The sequence below is a fragment of the Sapajus apella genome, unplaced genomic scaffold, assembly GCF_009761245.1.
Source record: "Sapajus apella isolate SASKATOON/1434 unplaced genomic scaffold, GSC_monkey_1.0 scaffold46, whole genome shotgun sequence".
Lineage (NCBI taxonomy): Eukaryota > Metazoa > Chordata > Mammalia > Primates > Cebidae > Sapajus > Sapajus apella.
Window position 1 is genome coordinate 4,503,439 of NW_022436986.1, and position 13,802 is coordinate 4,517,240.

The 13,802-nt window shown below is 47.1% G+C and overlaps 2 protein-coding genes across 2 annotated transcripts in view; one reads left to right on the plus strand and one right to left on the minus strand.

Moving 5' to 3' along the window:
* NANS (N-acetylneuraminate synthase) overlaps positions 1-6,302 on the plus strand; it is a 28,307-nt gene extending 22,005 nt beyond the window's left edge. Inside the window, exons 4-6 of the mRNA XM_032240157.1 lie at positions 389-543; positions 4,276-4,542; positions 6,076-6,302. Of these exons, the coding sequence (XP_032096048.1) occupies positions 389-543; positions 4,276-4,542; positions 6,076-6,285 (632 nt within the window). The 3' untranslated portion in view covers positions 6,286-6,302. The remainder of the gene's footprint in view (positions 1-388; positions 544-4,275; positions 4,543-6,075) is intronic.
* A 985-nt stretch (positions 6,303-7,287) lies between these two features.
* The window catches only part of TRIM14 (tripartite motif containing 14), a 39,995-nt gene continuing 33,480 nt past the window's right edge, over positions 7,288-13,802 (minus strand). The window contains exon 5 of the mRNA XM_032239891.1: positions 7,288-10,682. Coding sequence (XP_032095782.1) covers positions 10,147-10,682 — 536 coding nt within the window. The 3' untranslated portion in view covers positions 7,288-10,146. The remainder of the gene's footprint in view (positions 10,683-13,802) is intronic.

Below are 13,802 nucleotides of genomic sequence, written 5' to 3' on the forward strand. Positions count from 1 at the left end.
CTGCCCAGGCACAGCTAGAAGTGGCAGCTCCACACCTCACATTCACACTCTTGAATCAGGACACATTCTACTATACTGCCATGGTGTACAACCTACTAATCAGATGAGATGGTCATTTTCCACTTGGCAGTGTGAAATTCCTCTGCCTCTTTAATTCAATTCATTTTGCTCTAGAATAGTATTGAGGGGCAGAGGACAGCCCACCTTACCTGTGGCCGAGGGCAGGAACCCAACAAGCTCCTCTCTGTTCCCCCACAGTGGCTGGCAGAGTGTTTTAAGAGATGTTTGTGAAGTTCAGCTGAATGATGAGACCAGCAGTTGGGAGTGTTGGGGAGAGTCAGAACCTCTAAAGAGACAGTGCTGATGGTGTTGGTACTGGATTACTCAGGTCGCCCAATGGTGATCTCCAGCGGGATGCAGTCGATGGACACCATGAAGCAAGTCTATCAGATCGTGAAGCCCCTCAACCCCAACTTCTGCTTCTTGCAGTGTACCAGCGCGTACCCACTCCAGCCTGAGGACGTCAACCTGCGGGTCATTCCGGTGAGCAGGAGGGAAAGGGTTCCCTTCTTGGGCCGTTTACTATGTGGAAGATGTAGTCGTTTTTATAAAAACAAAATTCTAATAAACCATGGCACACTTTATAATTTGAACATCCTCTGACAGTCTTGCTGTTATCAAATCAAATTAGAACTAAGCAGTTGAGGAAGCACATACATTCTAAAGAGGGTGACTGTAAGGTAAATTTTCTTGGCCGGGTGCGGTGGCTCATGCCTGTAATGCTAGCACTTTGGGACGCCAAGGCGGGTGGATCACGAGGTCAGGAGTTTGAGACCAGCCTGTCCAATATGGTGAAACCCCGTCTCTACTAAAAAATCCAAATATTAGCCAGGCATGATGGCACATGCCTAAAGTCCCAGCTACTTGGGAGACTGAGGCAGGAGAATCGCTTGAACCCAGAAGGCGGAGGTTGCAGTGAGCTGAGATGGTGCCATGCACTCCAGCCTGAGCAACAGACTAAGACTGTATCTCAAAAAAAGAAAAATTTTCTTAAAACCAATCTTAATTCGTCACTGCTTGAGCTTACCTATTTAGGGCACTTCAACATCCTTCTCTAGGATTCATCAACAAGACTCAGGAAATTGGTAGATGTCAGCAAATGCTTGCTGAAGGAATCACTGGATCACAAGCTATAAGAATAAAATCTCAGTTTGCTGTCAAATTATAAAACTCAAAATCTATTATCATTTCCTTCCAGCTTCAATAAAGTATAATTGATATACCAAAACTGCACATAAACTCCGATTATAAAGTTTAAAGTCGAGTCATCATCTTTGCCTTTAAATACATACACATCTGAAAATGGTTACAATAGCCAGTCTTATGCTTTGTGTTTACCATAAAAGAAAAAAAAAAGCAGACAATACCCTGAGAAAGGAAACATTTTCAGATGTGCAGGTCAGTGGCATTGAGTACATTCACACTGTGTGCTGCCATCACCACCATCCATCTCCAGAACTGTTTCATCCTCTCAAACTGAAACACCACACCCAATAAACCCGAACTCCCTGGCTCTTGGCAACCACCATTCTACTTTCTGACTCTATGAATTTGACTACTCTAGGCAAAGTGAAATCATACAGTATTTATCTGTGATTAGCTTTTTTTCACTTAGCATGATGTCCTCAAGGATCATCCATGGTTGTAACGCGTCAGAATTTTCTTCCTCTTTAAGGCTGAGTAGTATTCCATCATGCATATATACCACATTTTAAAACTCTAGCCAAGGTCAGGCACAGTGGCTCACGCCTGTAATCCTAGCACTTTGGGAGGTCGGGGTGGGTGGATCACCTAAGGTCAGAAGTTCAAAACCAGCCAGGCCAACATGGTGAAATCCCTTCTCTACTAAAAAATAGAAAAATTAGCCAGGCATGGTGGTGTACACCTGTGGTCTCAGTATTTGGGAGGCTGAGGCAGGAGAATCACTTGAATTCAGGAGGTGGAGGTTGCAGTGAGCCAAGATCATGCCACTGCACTCCAGCCTGGGTAACAGAGTGAGACTCCATCTCAGAAAAAAACAAAACGAAACAAACAAACAAAACTATCCGCCTGTCGACAGACATTTGGGATGATTTTACCTTTTGGCTATTGTGAGTGATGGTGCTATGAACACTAGCGTACAGATAAATATCCATCTTTTTTCATATTGAGTTATAGGGGGCCTTCTAGAAACTTCTGGCTTTTTCTACTTTGTTATTTGCTGGCTCTTATTTTCTAATTCTGAGCATCCCTGAGGCTCAAACTACTTACAGTGACAGCCCTAAGGGAGATTACTCTCTCCTAGGATTTTACCTACCTAGTCATTTCACAGATGGTAAAGCCCAGTCCCAAGTGGGGAAGCCTGGGATCCCACAGCAGCTTGTGGCAAAGCTGGAACTAGAACCTGGGCATGTCCTCCTAGTTCTTTGTCTCTTATTATCTCACACCATCTCTATCAGTTCTTCCTGTAGCACTGCAAATTTAACTTCATTCATGATAATATATGTGTAATTATCATTAAAATGATTATAGTAACATTAATGGAAATCTATCCACACATACTTATAATTCTGATATTGCAGGGTTTTTTTCTCTGCCAACAGGCTGCATTACTGATATTGCAGTTGTTTTTCTTTTATATTTTCCTTTCAGTATAGTATTTGACATTGTTTTTTCCCAAAAGCTTTCTTACATGTTGCTATACAGTCTTTAACTTTCAAAAGTTAGCCTTTTTGAAAACTGACATTGCTCTCTTTTTATCTAAACTTTGTCCCTCCCAAACCTGTTTTTGCTTCACTTATAGCTTATCTAAATCATTATTTTTTGAAGTTAAAAATCATTTTTTCTTAACTCTGAAACACACAATGTCGAAAGTAAACATCACCTGCACTCCCATCCCACAGAGATTTTGATAATTAACAGTTTAGTACATGTGACTCTAGATATTTTCCTTTTCAGCATATCGTAGCCACCCTTTCCTTTCTGTCCCCACTCAAGCTGCTGTCATGTGCTCTCTCCTGACACCACGCATTGCGGTATTTTGCCAGCCTACCCCATCTTGGGCCTAGCCCATGCATAATACAGTGGTTTGGATTTCCAAACTTAGCAATCCACACTCCATCACACATCCTTAAGCCTGATTTTCAAGGTTTTCGTCGCCTAACCCTCCTAATCTTTTATTAAACCCCACCTGAGACCAGGCGCGGTGGCTCATGCCTGTAGTCCCAGCACTTTGGGAAGCTGAGGCAGGAGTTTTGCCTAAGGCCAGGAGTTCAAAACCAGCTTGGCCAACGTGATGAAACCCCGTCTCTACTAAAAATACAAAAATTAGCTGGGCTTGGTGGCGCATACCTGTAGTCCCAGCTACTTGGAAGGCTGAGGTAGGAGAATCACCTGAACCCGGGAGATGGAGGTTGCAGTGAGCCGTGATCGCGCCATTGCACTCCAGCCTTGGCGACAGAGTGAGACCCTGTTTCAAAAAGAAATAATGATTAGCTGGGCATGGTGGCGCGTGCCTGTAATCCCAGCTACTCAGGAGGCTGAGGCAGGAGAATTGCCTGAACCCAGGAGGCGGAGGTTGCGGTGAGCCAAGATCGCGCCATTGCACTCCAGCCTGGGAAACAAGAGCGAAACTCCGTCTCAAAAAAAAAAAAAAAATGACAAAAAAATAATAATACATCCCACCTGAGTCTTTCTACTGTACTCAGCTTTCTGGTCAACCTCACCAAGAGGACTCATCTGTCTAGAGTGTCTTTTGTTGCATTCAGTGAATTACAGATAGCAGATTATCATTTCTACCAAAGGACTGTTTTGAGATTGAGCTGTGTATATTATTGATGGTGATATTTGTGCATATAGCACATTCGCTTTCAGCAGCTCAGGCTAATTAAATGTGATAGACGCTTTTTGAATGAGGTTATTCAGTTACAGTTCTGTTGTTATTCTTGGTGTATTGTGCAATGTGAAACATTCTTAAAATGCATTCTTTATAAGAACAGTAACCATTGTTTTTAGAGCATCTACAGTGTGCTGAGTGCTTTTCATGCATTTACAGCAACACTCAGCAGGTACTACTATCATCTCTTGCAAAGAGAGGCTCACAGAGCCTTAGTATCTTGCCCCTGGTTGCACAGCTAATGAGTGGCTAAACCAGGGCTCAACCAGATGTGCTTGACCCTGGAGAATATGATGAAGCAGCATGATATTTAACCTTATTTTTCTTTTTCTATTTTAAAGGAATATCAGAAGCTCTTTCCTGACATTCCCATAGGGTATTCTGGGCATGAAACAGGCATAGCGATATCTGTGGCCGCAGTGGCTTTGGGGGCCAAGGTGTTAGAGCGTCACATAACTTTGGACAAGACCTGGAAGGGGAGTGACCATTCAGCCTCGCTGGAGCCTGGAGAACTGGCGGAGCTGGTACGGTCAGTGCGCCTTGTGGAACGTGCCCTAGGCTCCCCAACCAAGCAGCTGCTGCCCTGTGAGATGGCCTGCAATGAGAAGGTGCGTCCTGCCCGACTCCACTCACCTCTGCTGCTGTGAGCAGAAACAGGATAGAATGAACTGGGAGGGATGGTCAGGACCAGCCCTCCCTGAGCCAGGCTAATGAAATGATGAAGGAATGTACCCCTACCCCTGTCAGCTTCTTCAGGGTCCTCTTCAGTAATGCATGTCCCTCCTGCTGGTAGCAGCAGCAGGAGAAATGTGTTATCTAAAGGAAACTTTAGCAGTTTCTCTCGCCAGCTAGGATCACATTAGAGTCTTCCACTAATTCTCTGAAGCCCATGACCCAGTACTTCTAGACTCCAGAATATGTAATGGGGTGAGGCCCTGGAATAAGTCAACTCTGGGCTCCCTTGGAGCAGGTAAGCCCTGAGAAGCATTTAGGCGAGGTGTCCCCTGAGGTACCAGAAGAGCCTATGGCATTCCCTAAGCCAGGGTGGCACTGGCTGGAGGGGCAGCGGGTCGTTGCAGGGGTGGGTGGGTGATGATGCAGCTATTCCTTGTGCAGCACTGACCTTCAGACAGGGATGGTGGGCCTAGAAGCACTGCCTGGCATGCTGACTATCAGGGCTTCTGAAAGCCATGGCCTGGACCTTCTTGCCTCTGAGTCATAGAGCCAGGCAGGCATCTGGGGGCTGCAGGCATGCACACACCTAACCTCTACAGCTGTCAGGGTCAAGGCAAAGACCAACACCAGGCATGCCTGGGACTGTGCTCATCTTTTATTCTAGTGGGGCCCCCCTGCTTCCCCAAATCAAAGATGCATATGTACCAGGAAATTAGTAGTAAAAAAGAAAGTTTCTTTATGGAGAAAACAAGAGAGAATTAGGCCAGAAACCAGAGTAAGATTTATAACTGCTAAGCACTTAATTTGGCTCCCTGAGGACATAACAGGATGCAAGATTATCACTTGACAGACATTTTTTCCTGGCACTACATTCCAAGCAGAATTGATTCCTTGCGCTCTTATGTGGAGGATATAGAGTAATAGAACAGATAATTTATTTGAAGGCATTTATGGAGAAGACAAGCACTGGTGGTGAGCTTCAGGTACCCTTCATTCCCTCACCTGCCTGTCCAATCTGCTGCTTCCTCGGGGGCCCCTTCCTATCTGCCCCTTCCTCAGGGGCTCCTTTTCTTGCCATGAGATATTGAGCTGCATGGTGACATAAGGAATCAGAGTTTGCATGTAGTGAGAGCATTCTGCGTTCCCGGTACATTCTGTAATATCACCAATCCTTACAGTCATCTGACAGGATAGTTTGTTTGACAGAAACTAAAACATGGCCTATACCCTGCTAACTGGGATTTGAATCTGGCTCTGCCTACATAGCCTGAGCTCTTTCCTTTGCACTTTACTGTAAAGGCCCCTCCTCTGTGTCTCTGAATGTATGAGATTCTGAGCAGTGTAGGGGTCAACAAGAGTCCCTGCTCCCAAGGTACTGCCTTGGTACTGATTAGGGACCTAGAGTGTACATAGGGTACACTAGTTAGTTCTGTGAAGCTGGCACTGAATGTTCATTTTGTCCACAGCTGGGCAAGTCTGTGGTGGCCAAAGTGAAAATTCCGGAAGGCACCATTCTAACAATGGACATGCTCACCGTGAAAGTAGGTGAGCCCAAAGGCTATCCTCCCGAAGACATCTTTAATCTAGTGGGCAAGAAGGTCCTGGTCACTATTGAAGAAGATGACACCATCATGGAAGAAATGGTAGATAATCATGGCAAAAAAATCAAGTCTTAAAATAAAGTGCCATTCTCAGTTCCCTTGCTGTCGGGTGTTTCTTGAGTGAGGCAGGGGCAGGAATGGTGGTCCCCAGGGACCTGGCCATCATCCACCTCTACCCGCTCCTTAGACAGCAGACATTTCTGGGCTAGGCCCTGTGTCAGCCCACTGGAGAGAGAAAAAGATCCAGTGAAACAGTCTCTGCTTCAAGTTGGCCAGCCTGGAGCAGGAGGTGGCTCCAAAGCAGTCCGTATCCTCCAGTTGCTGGCTGGCTGCAGAGAGGGGCAAGAGCTAGCTGCACAGGTCCTCTAGTGTAGTAAGCCTTCATTCTGATTGCTTACAGCCCTTTACTTCTCCATTACCTTTATTCCTTTCCCACCCTTGGCCTCTGTGTTTAGTTAGCATCATATAGCAGTCACTCCACATCACAGAAAGGATTGGTCACAGGATCTTGTAGGCAGAAAAATGCTGAAGGCACTCCTCTTGGAGCAGAGGGAAATGGCACGTGTTCCTTCTCTGAACAAATATGGAGGGCCTTCTGTGTGCCAGACACTGCTTTAGGCACAGAGGATATGGCCACTAACAGCCCCAATTCCTTCCTCAGGGAACTTCCATTGAGATGGGGGCGGATGCACAAAAATCCACAGTACAGTGAGTCAGTCACACAATTTGTTAGAAGGTGACATGTGAGCCAGGCATGCTGGTATGGGCTTGTAGTCCCAACTACTTAAGAGGCTGGGGCGGGAGGATCGCTTGAGACCAGGAGTTCAAGGTTGCAGTGAGCTATAATACTGTCTTGGATGGGAACAGCTGGGAGTCAGGGTTTGTTTACACATTAGTGAGAACTTTAGTGAGTTATTGTCAGAAGCGTGAATGCTCCATCCCTAGAGACAATTAATCAGGGAGCAGCTGACTATCACCAGGAGGCTGTGGAAGCAATAGGATATGAGTGAGGGGCTGTCCAGGTCTGGGCGCCAGGCACTTGAAGCAACATGAACTCCTAATAAAGACCATAGTTAGAAGGGACATTATTCACATTTTATTAAACCAAATATTAGAGAATTGCTGTCATTTAAAGATAACTGCAAGCAATTTGACATATCAATAAAGAAATGTCTACAAGTCTCAAAGAGAATAAGGTAAGTGATTAGTACTCTGAAAGACATGGAAACCAAGGAAGCCTCATTCCTGTGCTGAGAATATTTAGTAGCTCCTGCTCCTGCCACATGGCAGCTGAGAATACCAGTAGTCTTGGCACTGTCAGTATAATGCGAGCTCCCTTGGGAATGCTGATAAAAATGATACAGCACTATAGTTTTTAAGGCAAGTCAATAACCTTTGGCTCATTTGAGCCTCACAACACTGGTAGTCAGTGCCATTATCCCCATTTTATAGATGGCACAGAGAAGTAAAACGTGACTAGTCCTGGTCACACAGTTGATTAGGGACTAAAACTGCAGCTTTCTGGCTAGCATGGGTCTTGATATAGCCAGTCTGTGACCTTTATAGCCTAGCTCTGTCTGTGCTACATGAATCTCAAACTTAAGTTCCCCTCTGGGCATAAGGCCTCATCTCAGACCCCAAGGAAGGTAATCCAAAGGTAGACTCAAGTCTCGCAGACTAACCAGGCAAAAGGAAAGCATCATGGGCAGTAGCTCCATGAGAGAGGCCAGAGCACCAGGCACTGGCCAGAGACCAGCTGCACTCACCCTGAGCAGTAGCGCCTTGTGGTGGCCATGAGCACAAACCTGGAACTCAATGGCCTGGACCCAGACCCCAGCTCCACCACTAGCTGTGTGACCCTTGGGCAAGTGACTCTGGGTCTCCATTTTGCCATGTGTAGAATTGGGATAACTTTCTACTCCCTAGGGATAATGAAAGGATCAGATGAGTTTTGTTGTAAAGCGTTAGAACAGTGCCTTACAAACTAGTAAGAGCTGTTATTACTTGGCCCCTGCAGCTGTGGGTCTGGGAAGAGGTCTTGGTCATCAGGGATGGACAGAGATGTGGGAGTCAAGTGTATTCATGTTCCCTCTGTCAGGAATGTCCTCTGCCTGTCACAATTCAGTGTGAGCCATTCCTAGTAGAATTAATTTCCCTTTTTCTCATTATTCCTGCAGCATAGTGCTTTAAGATTGTTCAACCAGAGTTTTAAAGTCTTTGGTTAGAAGTTAAGGCATTTGCGAGGTTTTGTCTGTCTGGTATTATTCTGCTACACTGCCCCATATCAAAGTGCCATTTTAAATTCAAAAACTGTTGAAAATTGTCAGTTTTATATGGTTCAAACTATACCACAAGGATTTGGCTTTGCCTTCCTACCAAGCACCTACGAAGATGCTTTAACAGAATGTTAACTTGAAAACCATCTAGGGAATTGACAAAACAGGATGCAGAACCTTCAGAATGGAGACACAGGCCCTGGGAAGAGGCCTCCCCCTCCCTGCTAGAGGAGCAGGCCTCCGTGTGAGGGCCTACTGTTCTCTATTTCTGTCACTTCATTCCAGACAGCTGGGCGCTCTGGTTTCCTTGGCAACATCTGGATTTAAGGCGCTCTTCCCCTTTCTGTCCCAAGACAGTTGGGAAACACCACCCCCTTTGGTTGCTTAGCAACGGTCACCTGCTGATTCCTTTCCGGCATCTCCTGAGAAACAAATAAAATCTCCCAGGTTGAAAGCTGGGCCTAAGGGCTGGGCCAGGGGACAGGTCAGTTGCTTGCCTGGGGGTGGGTGGATGGCGCGCAGGCCTGGCCTCCCTACAGCACCACGGGGTAACTTTATGCAGTTCTGCTTTCTTTTAGGACCTCAGACTCCCCAAATCTACAACGAGAACTGGCTGGGTGACCTGTGAGGCCCTCCCAGCTCAGCTGTTCTGTGACTCAGTAATAGGCACCTGCTGGTTGTTATTCACTGCTTGGGAGGGAAGGGGGCTTTCTGAACTTTTCAGGGTGGAGAGAGTATAGGACAAAGCTAATCTTCCAAAGCTTCCAATCTACTTGGAAAGATAGGTACCAGGTGGCTCTGATAGTGAGATTCTGGTGGTTTGGGGAGACTTCCTGGCACAGATAAGCCTGGCGAAGACTGAGACAGGTGAAGACTTTTCCTGCATGAATGCTGGCAGTAGAGAGGTGTGGAGGTGGAGCTACGCGACACATTTCTGACTGGAGAGCCTCTAAGAACAGTGGTAGGAGCTAGGTGAGGATAAGTAATTTTGAGCAGACTAGACAGGCCTTAAATGCTAAGGTGAGGTGCTTGAATTTTTTTGTTTTTCCATGGAAACTCCTGAAAGCCTCTTCGTAGTTCTGACAAGTTAAGTGAAATTTTAGGAAGAGCACCCTGGTTTTAGGGTGAAGATGAGGACTGGGAGAGGGTTCAGACCAGGAACTGCTAAGAAGCTCTCACAGCTGTTCTGGAGAAAGGTGTGATGTGGACAAGATGAAATAGGTGAGGAGGAGCGGTAGATCCAAGAGACCTCAAGGGACAGAAGAGTCGGTGCTGGATGACTCATTCATTCACAGATATTTACTGTGTGCCTACTATGTGCCAGGTTCCTGTGCTGTACAAGGGAGAAAGTTCCCAGGTGGTGGATGATGTGTTCCGGATGCTGAGGGCTTATCTGTGGGTATGTCACTTTGAAGGAGGTGGACTACAGCAGAGTAAGTGATGGTGGGGGTGGGGGTGCGGAGGTCTGATGAGAGGGCAGCAGCGGACTTGTTTGGGGCATGTTTCAAACTAGCCTAGGAGAGGATCCCTTCAAAGCACTGTGGGTGTGACCGGTTGGGGAGGGCTGGGGCAGGGAGAGGGCCCTGAGAAGTAGGCAGTAAGGGGACCAGCCACGCTGATCTAGGTACAGACCTGGAGGCTGTCACGCTGGTCCTGGCCCCTAGGGCAGCCGCGGGATGCTGATGGCCCCCTCCCAGAGACGCAGGGCCGGGTAGAGCGGCTCCTGGAAGGTAGCGCGGAAGGTGTGCAGGTGGCTCATGCCACCCGTCACGTCGTAGAAGGCAAGGACGCCGGCCTCGTAGTCCAGGAAGACGCCGAGCCGGTCGAGGTCTTCGCGGGGCCGCAGGCGGCTGCGCTGGCCGTCGTGGAAGGCCCAGTACTCAAGGTCGTAGCGCTTGAGGCACCAGGACTGGCGGTTGCAGCCCAGGCGGGCGGCGGCCGAGGCGCCGCTGCGCCGCAGGGAGGCGTAGGCCGCGCCCACCCACCAGCCGACGCCAGCCTCCTGCACGTCCACCTCCCAGTAGTGGCGGCCAGCGGCGAAGCCGTCGCGAGCCAGCACCTGCCAGAGCGCGTCGAACCGCAGCGCGGGCACGGGCCCCAGGCTGCCCAGCAGGCCGCAGCGCACGGTCAGGCGGTCTGCAGACAGGCGCAGGCGCGCGTGCATCGTGTCCAGATCCAGCGTGGGCGTGCGCGCGTCTGCAGGGGGCGGAACACGGGATGCGCCTGAGGAGCCGGGCCAGCGCGGCGGCCGGTCCCCGGGAATCCACCCATGCACGTGCAAAGCACAAAATGAGAAGCGCGAAAATGGCCTAAGGAGGGAGTGATAGACCCCTTTTAACCCCGATTGTCCCTGGAGCAGGGGCTGGAGGAATGGGGAAGCAGTGATCACCCTACTGCACACCCTTTATACTGTCTGAATTTTGTGCCGTGAAATTTGTTGCCAACTAATACAAATGTAATTAAAAATAATCCCATCGCTGTTAACACTAGGGTGTGTTACTTCCTATCTCCGCCCCCCCTCCCCCCCCGTTCTTTATAGCTTTAAGATTGGTGTCACACCATACATGCCGTTAGGTAATCTGCTTTTTAAAATTGATTGATCTACTACGGAGCATTTTGCCACATCAAATAATAGTCACTCACAAGAGCATTTTAGTGGAGATTCTATGATTTTGATGTTTGGACACGTAACTTAGTCCTCTACTTTTTTTTTTTTTTTTTTTTTGGAGTATTTAGTGTGTTTAAAAAGCTTTTGAAACCACCAATACAATTACATTTCTTTTCTTTGAGACGGAGTTTTGTTCCTGTTGCCCAGGCTGGAGTGCAATGGCACGATCTTGGCTCACTGCAACTTCCACCTCCCAGGTTCAAACGATTCTCCTGCCTCAGCCTCCCAAGTAGCTGGGATTGCCAGGTGCTGACCACTATGCCAAGCTATTTTTTGTATTTTTAGTAGACTAGGGGGTGGGGAGGAGGTTCACCATGTTGGCCAGGCTGGTCTCAAACTGCTGACCTCAGGTGATCCGCCCTCCTCGGCCCTCCAAAGAGCTAGGATTACAGGTGTGAGCCACCATGCCCGCCCCTACATAGCTCTTTAGAAATGCAATTATAACCATTACCTTCCCTTCACCAGATAATCCCCTACAGGGCAAGCTTATCTAACTGCCTGCTTAAAAGGAACCAGAACTTTGCCTCTAGAGACAACAGTAAGTTTACCAGCTAAAGTATGCCTGCTTCAGAACTCTTACACCTGTAGAATATCTCAACACAATGGCCACAGTACAACCTAGTTCTGTTGTCAATGGCATCAGCTCACCCACCTGGTAGATGAGGCACCAAAATGAGTCACATAGACCCCCATCTGCTTGCTCCTCCCCTGCATGCCCTTCACACAAAGTCCCCATTTAAAAGCCTCTGCTTTCTGCCCCAAAAGTGAGGTGGTACCCTTAAGGGCAGGAGGGGCCTGTACCTCTTCCCCTAAGCTAAGTTTTGAAAAAGACCACTTTATTTATGCCAGACCTCGCTTTTGTTAATTGGACTCTGCAAAGCGTTGAGTGATTGAACCTGCGTTTCAGTCACATAACATTCTTGTGCAGGTCTTTTGATTCATATATGTATGCATTTCTGTTGGATATTTATCCAACGTGGGAGAAAATGCTGCTCATTATAACCACTTCTGTTGAACACTGTTCTAGATGTAGTAGACAGTAACTCAAGGCACGAAAAAGAAGTGAAAGGCAAGAATAAGGATTGAGGAAATGAAAGATTATTATTCACAGGTGACATGCTTATTTACAGAAAATCCCAAAAAATCTGTGGATAGCTTAGAAGTGCTAAGTGAATTTACAACAACCACTCAGGCCAGGAGCAGCGGCTTACACCGTAATCCCAGCAATTTGGGAGGCCGAGGCGGGCAGATCACAAGCTCAAGAGATCGAGACCATCCTGGCCAACACGGTGAAACCTTGTCTCTACTAAAAATACAAAAATTAGCTGGGCGTGGTGGCACACGCCTGTAGTCCCAGCTACTTAGGAGGCTGAGGCAGGAGAATGCTTGAACATGGGAGGCAGAGGTTGCAGTGAGCCAGGATCAGGCCACTGCACTCCAGCCTGGCGACAGAGCAAGACTCTGTCTCAAAAAAAAAAAAAAAACACTCTATATGTCAGTATACAAAATGGATAAATCTCATATTATGTTGAGCGAAAGAAGCAAAACAGAAGGGTACAATCTGAATGATCTACTAAAAGTTCAAAAACAGGTAAAACTAACCTATAGTCCTAGAAGTCTGGAGAGTGGATTCCCTCTGGGGATAGTAAACAAGAGGGCACATGAGGAAGACTTCTGGGGAGTGAAAATTTCCATTTCTTGATCTGAAAGTCATTACAAAATATATTTCTTCTTTAAAAAAATCATTGATTTGTACACTTTTTTTTTTTTTTTGAGACAAAGTCTCAATGTCACCCAGGCTGGAGGGCCATGGCATAATCTCAGCTCACTGCAACCTTGGCCTCCCTGGTTCAAGCAATTCTCCTGCTTCAGCTTCCCACGTAGCTGGGACTACAGCACATGCTGCCACACCCTGCTAATTTTTTGTATTTCAGTAGAGACAGGCTTTCACAGTGTTGCCAAAGCTGGTCTCGAACTCCTGAGCTCAGGCAAGCCTTCGCCTCCCAAAGTGCTAGGATTATAGGCATGAGTCACTACGCCCCGCCTTGTGTGCTTTTCCTTATGCGTTTTATATTTCAACTAAAGTTTACTTTAAAAATGCATGCCGGGCCCGGTGGCTCACGCCTGTAATCCCAGCACTTTGGGAGGCCAAGGCAGGTGTATCACCTGAGGTCAGGAGTTCAAGACCAGCCTGGCCAACATGGTGAAACCCTGTCTCTACTAAAAACACACAAAAAAATTAGCTGGGTGTGGTGCTGGGCGCCTGTAATCCCAGCTACTTGGGAGGCTGAGGCAGGAGAATCACTCGAACCCAGGAAGTGGAGGTTGCAATGAGCGGAGATCGCACCATTGCACTCCAGCCTGGGCGACAGAGCCAGACTCCATCTCAAAAAAAAAAAAAAAATTCATGTCCAGTGTAAAAAGAAAATAAAATTTCAGGACTTTCCAAATTTATTATGCCAAGTGGAAAAAGTTAAGCCCTGGAAACTGAGTCACATAATGTGGCTGTTTTTCTTCTCTGGTGCATGACCATTACTTCCTGACTTTTGTGTTGAGATGTTATACATTAACCAGATTCCCTATTCTTCATTCAAACGTATACTAAATGACGTTGGAGAGATAGAGACCCTTTTGATTGTTAACTATTT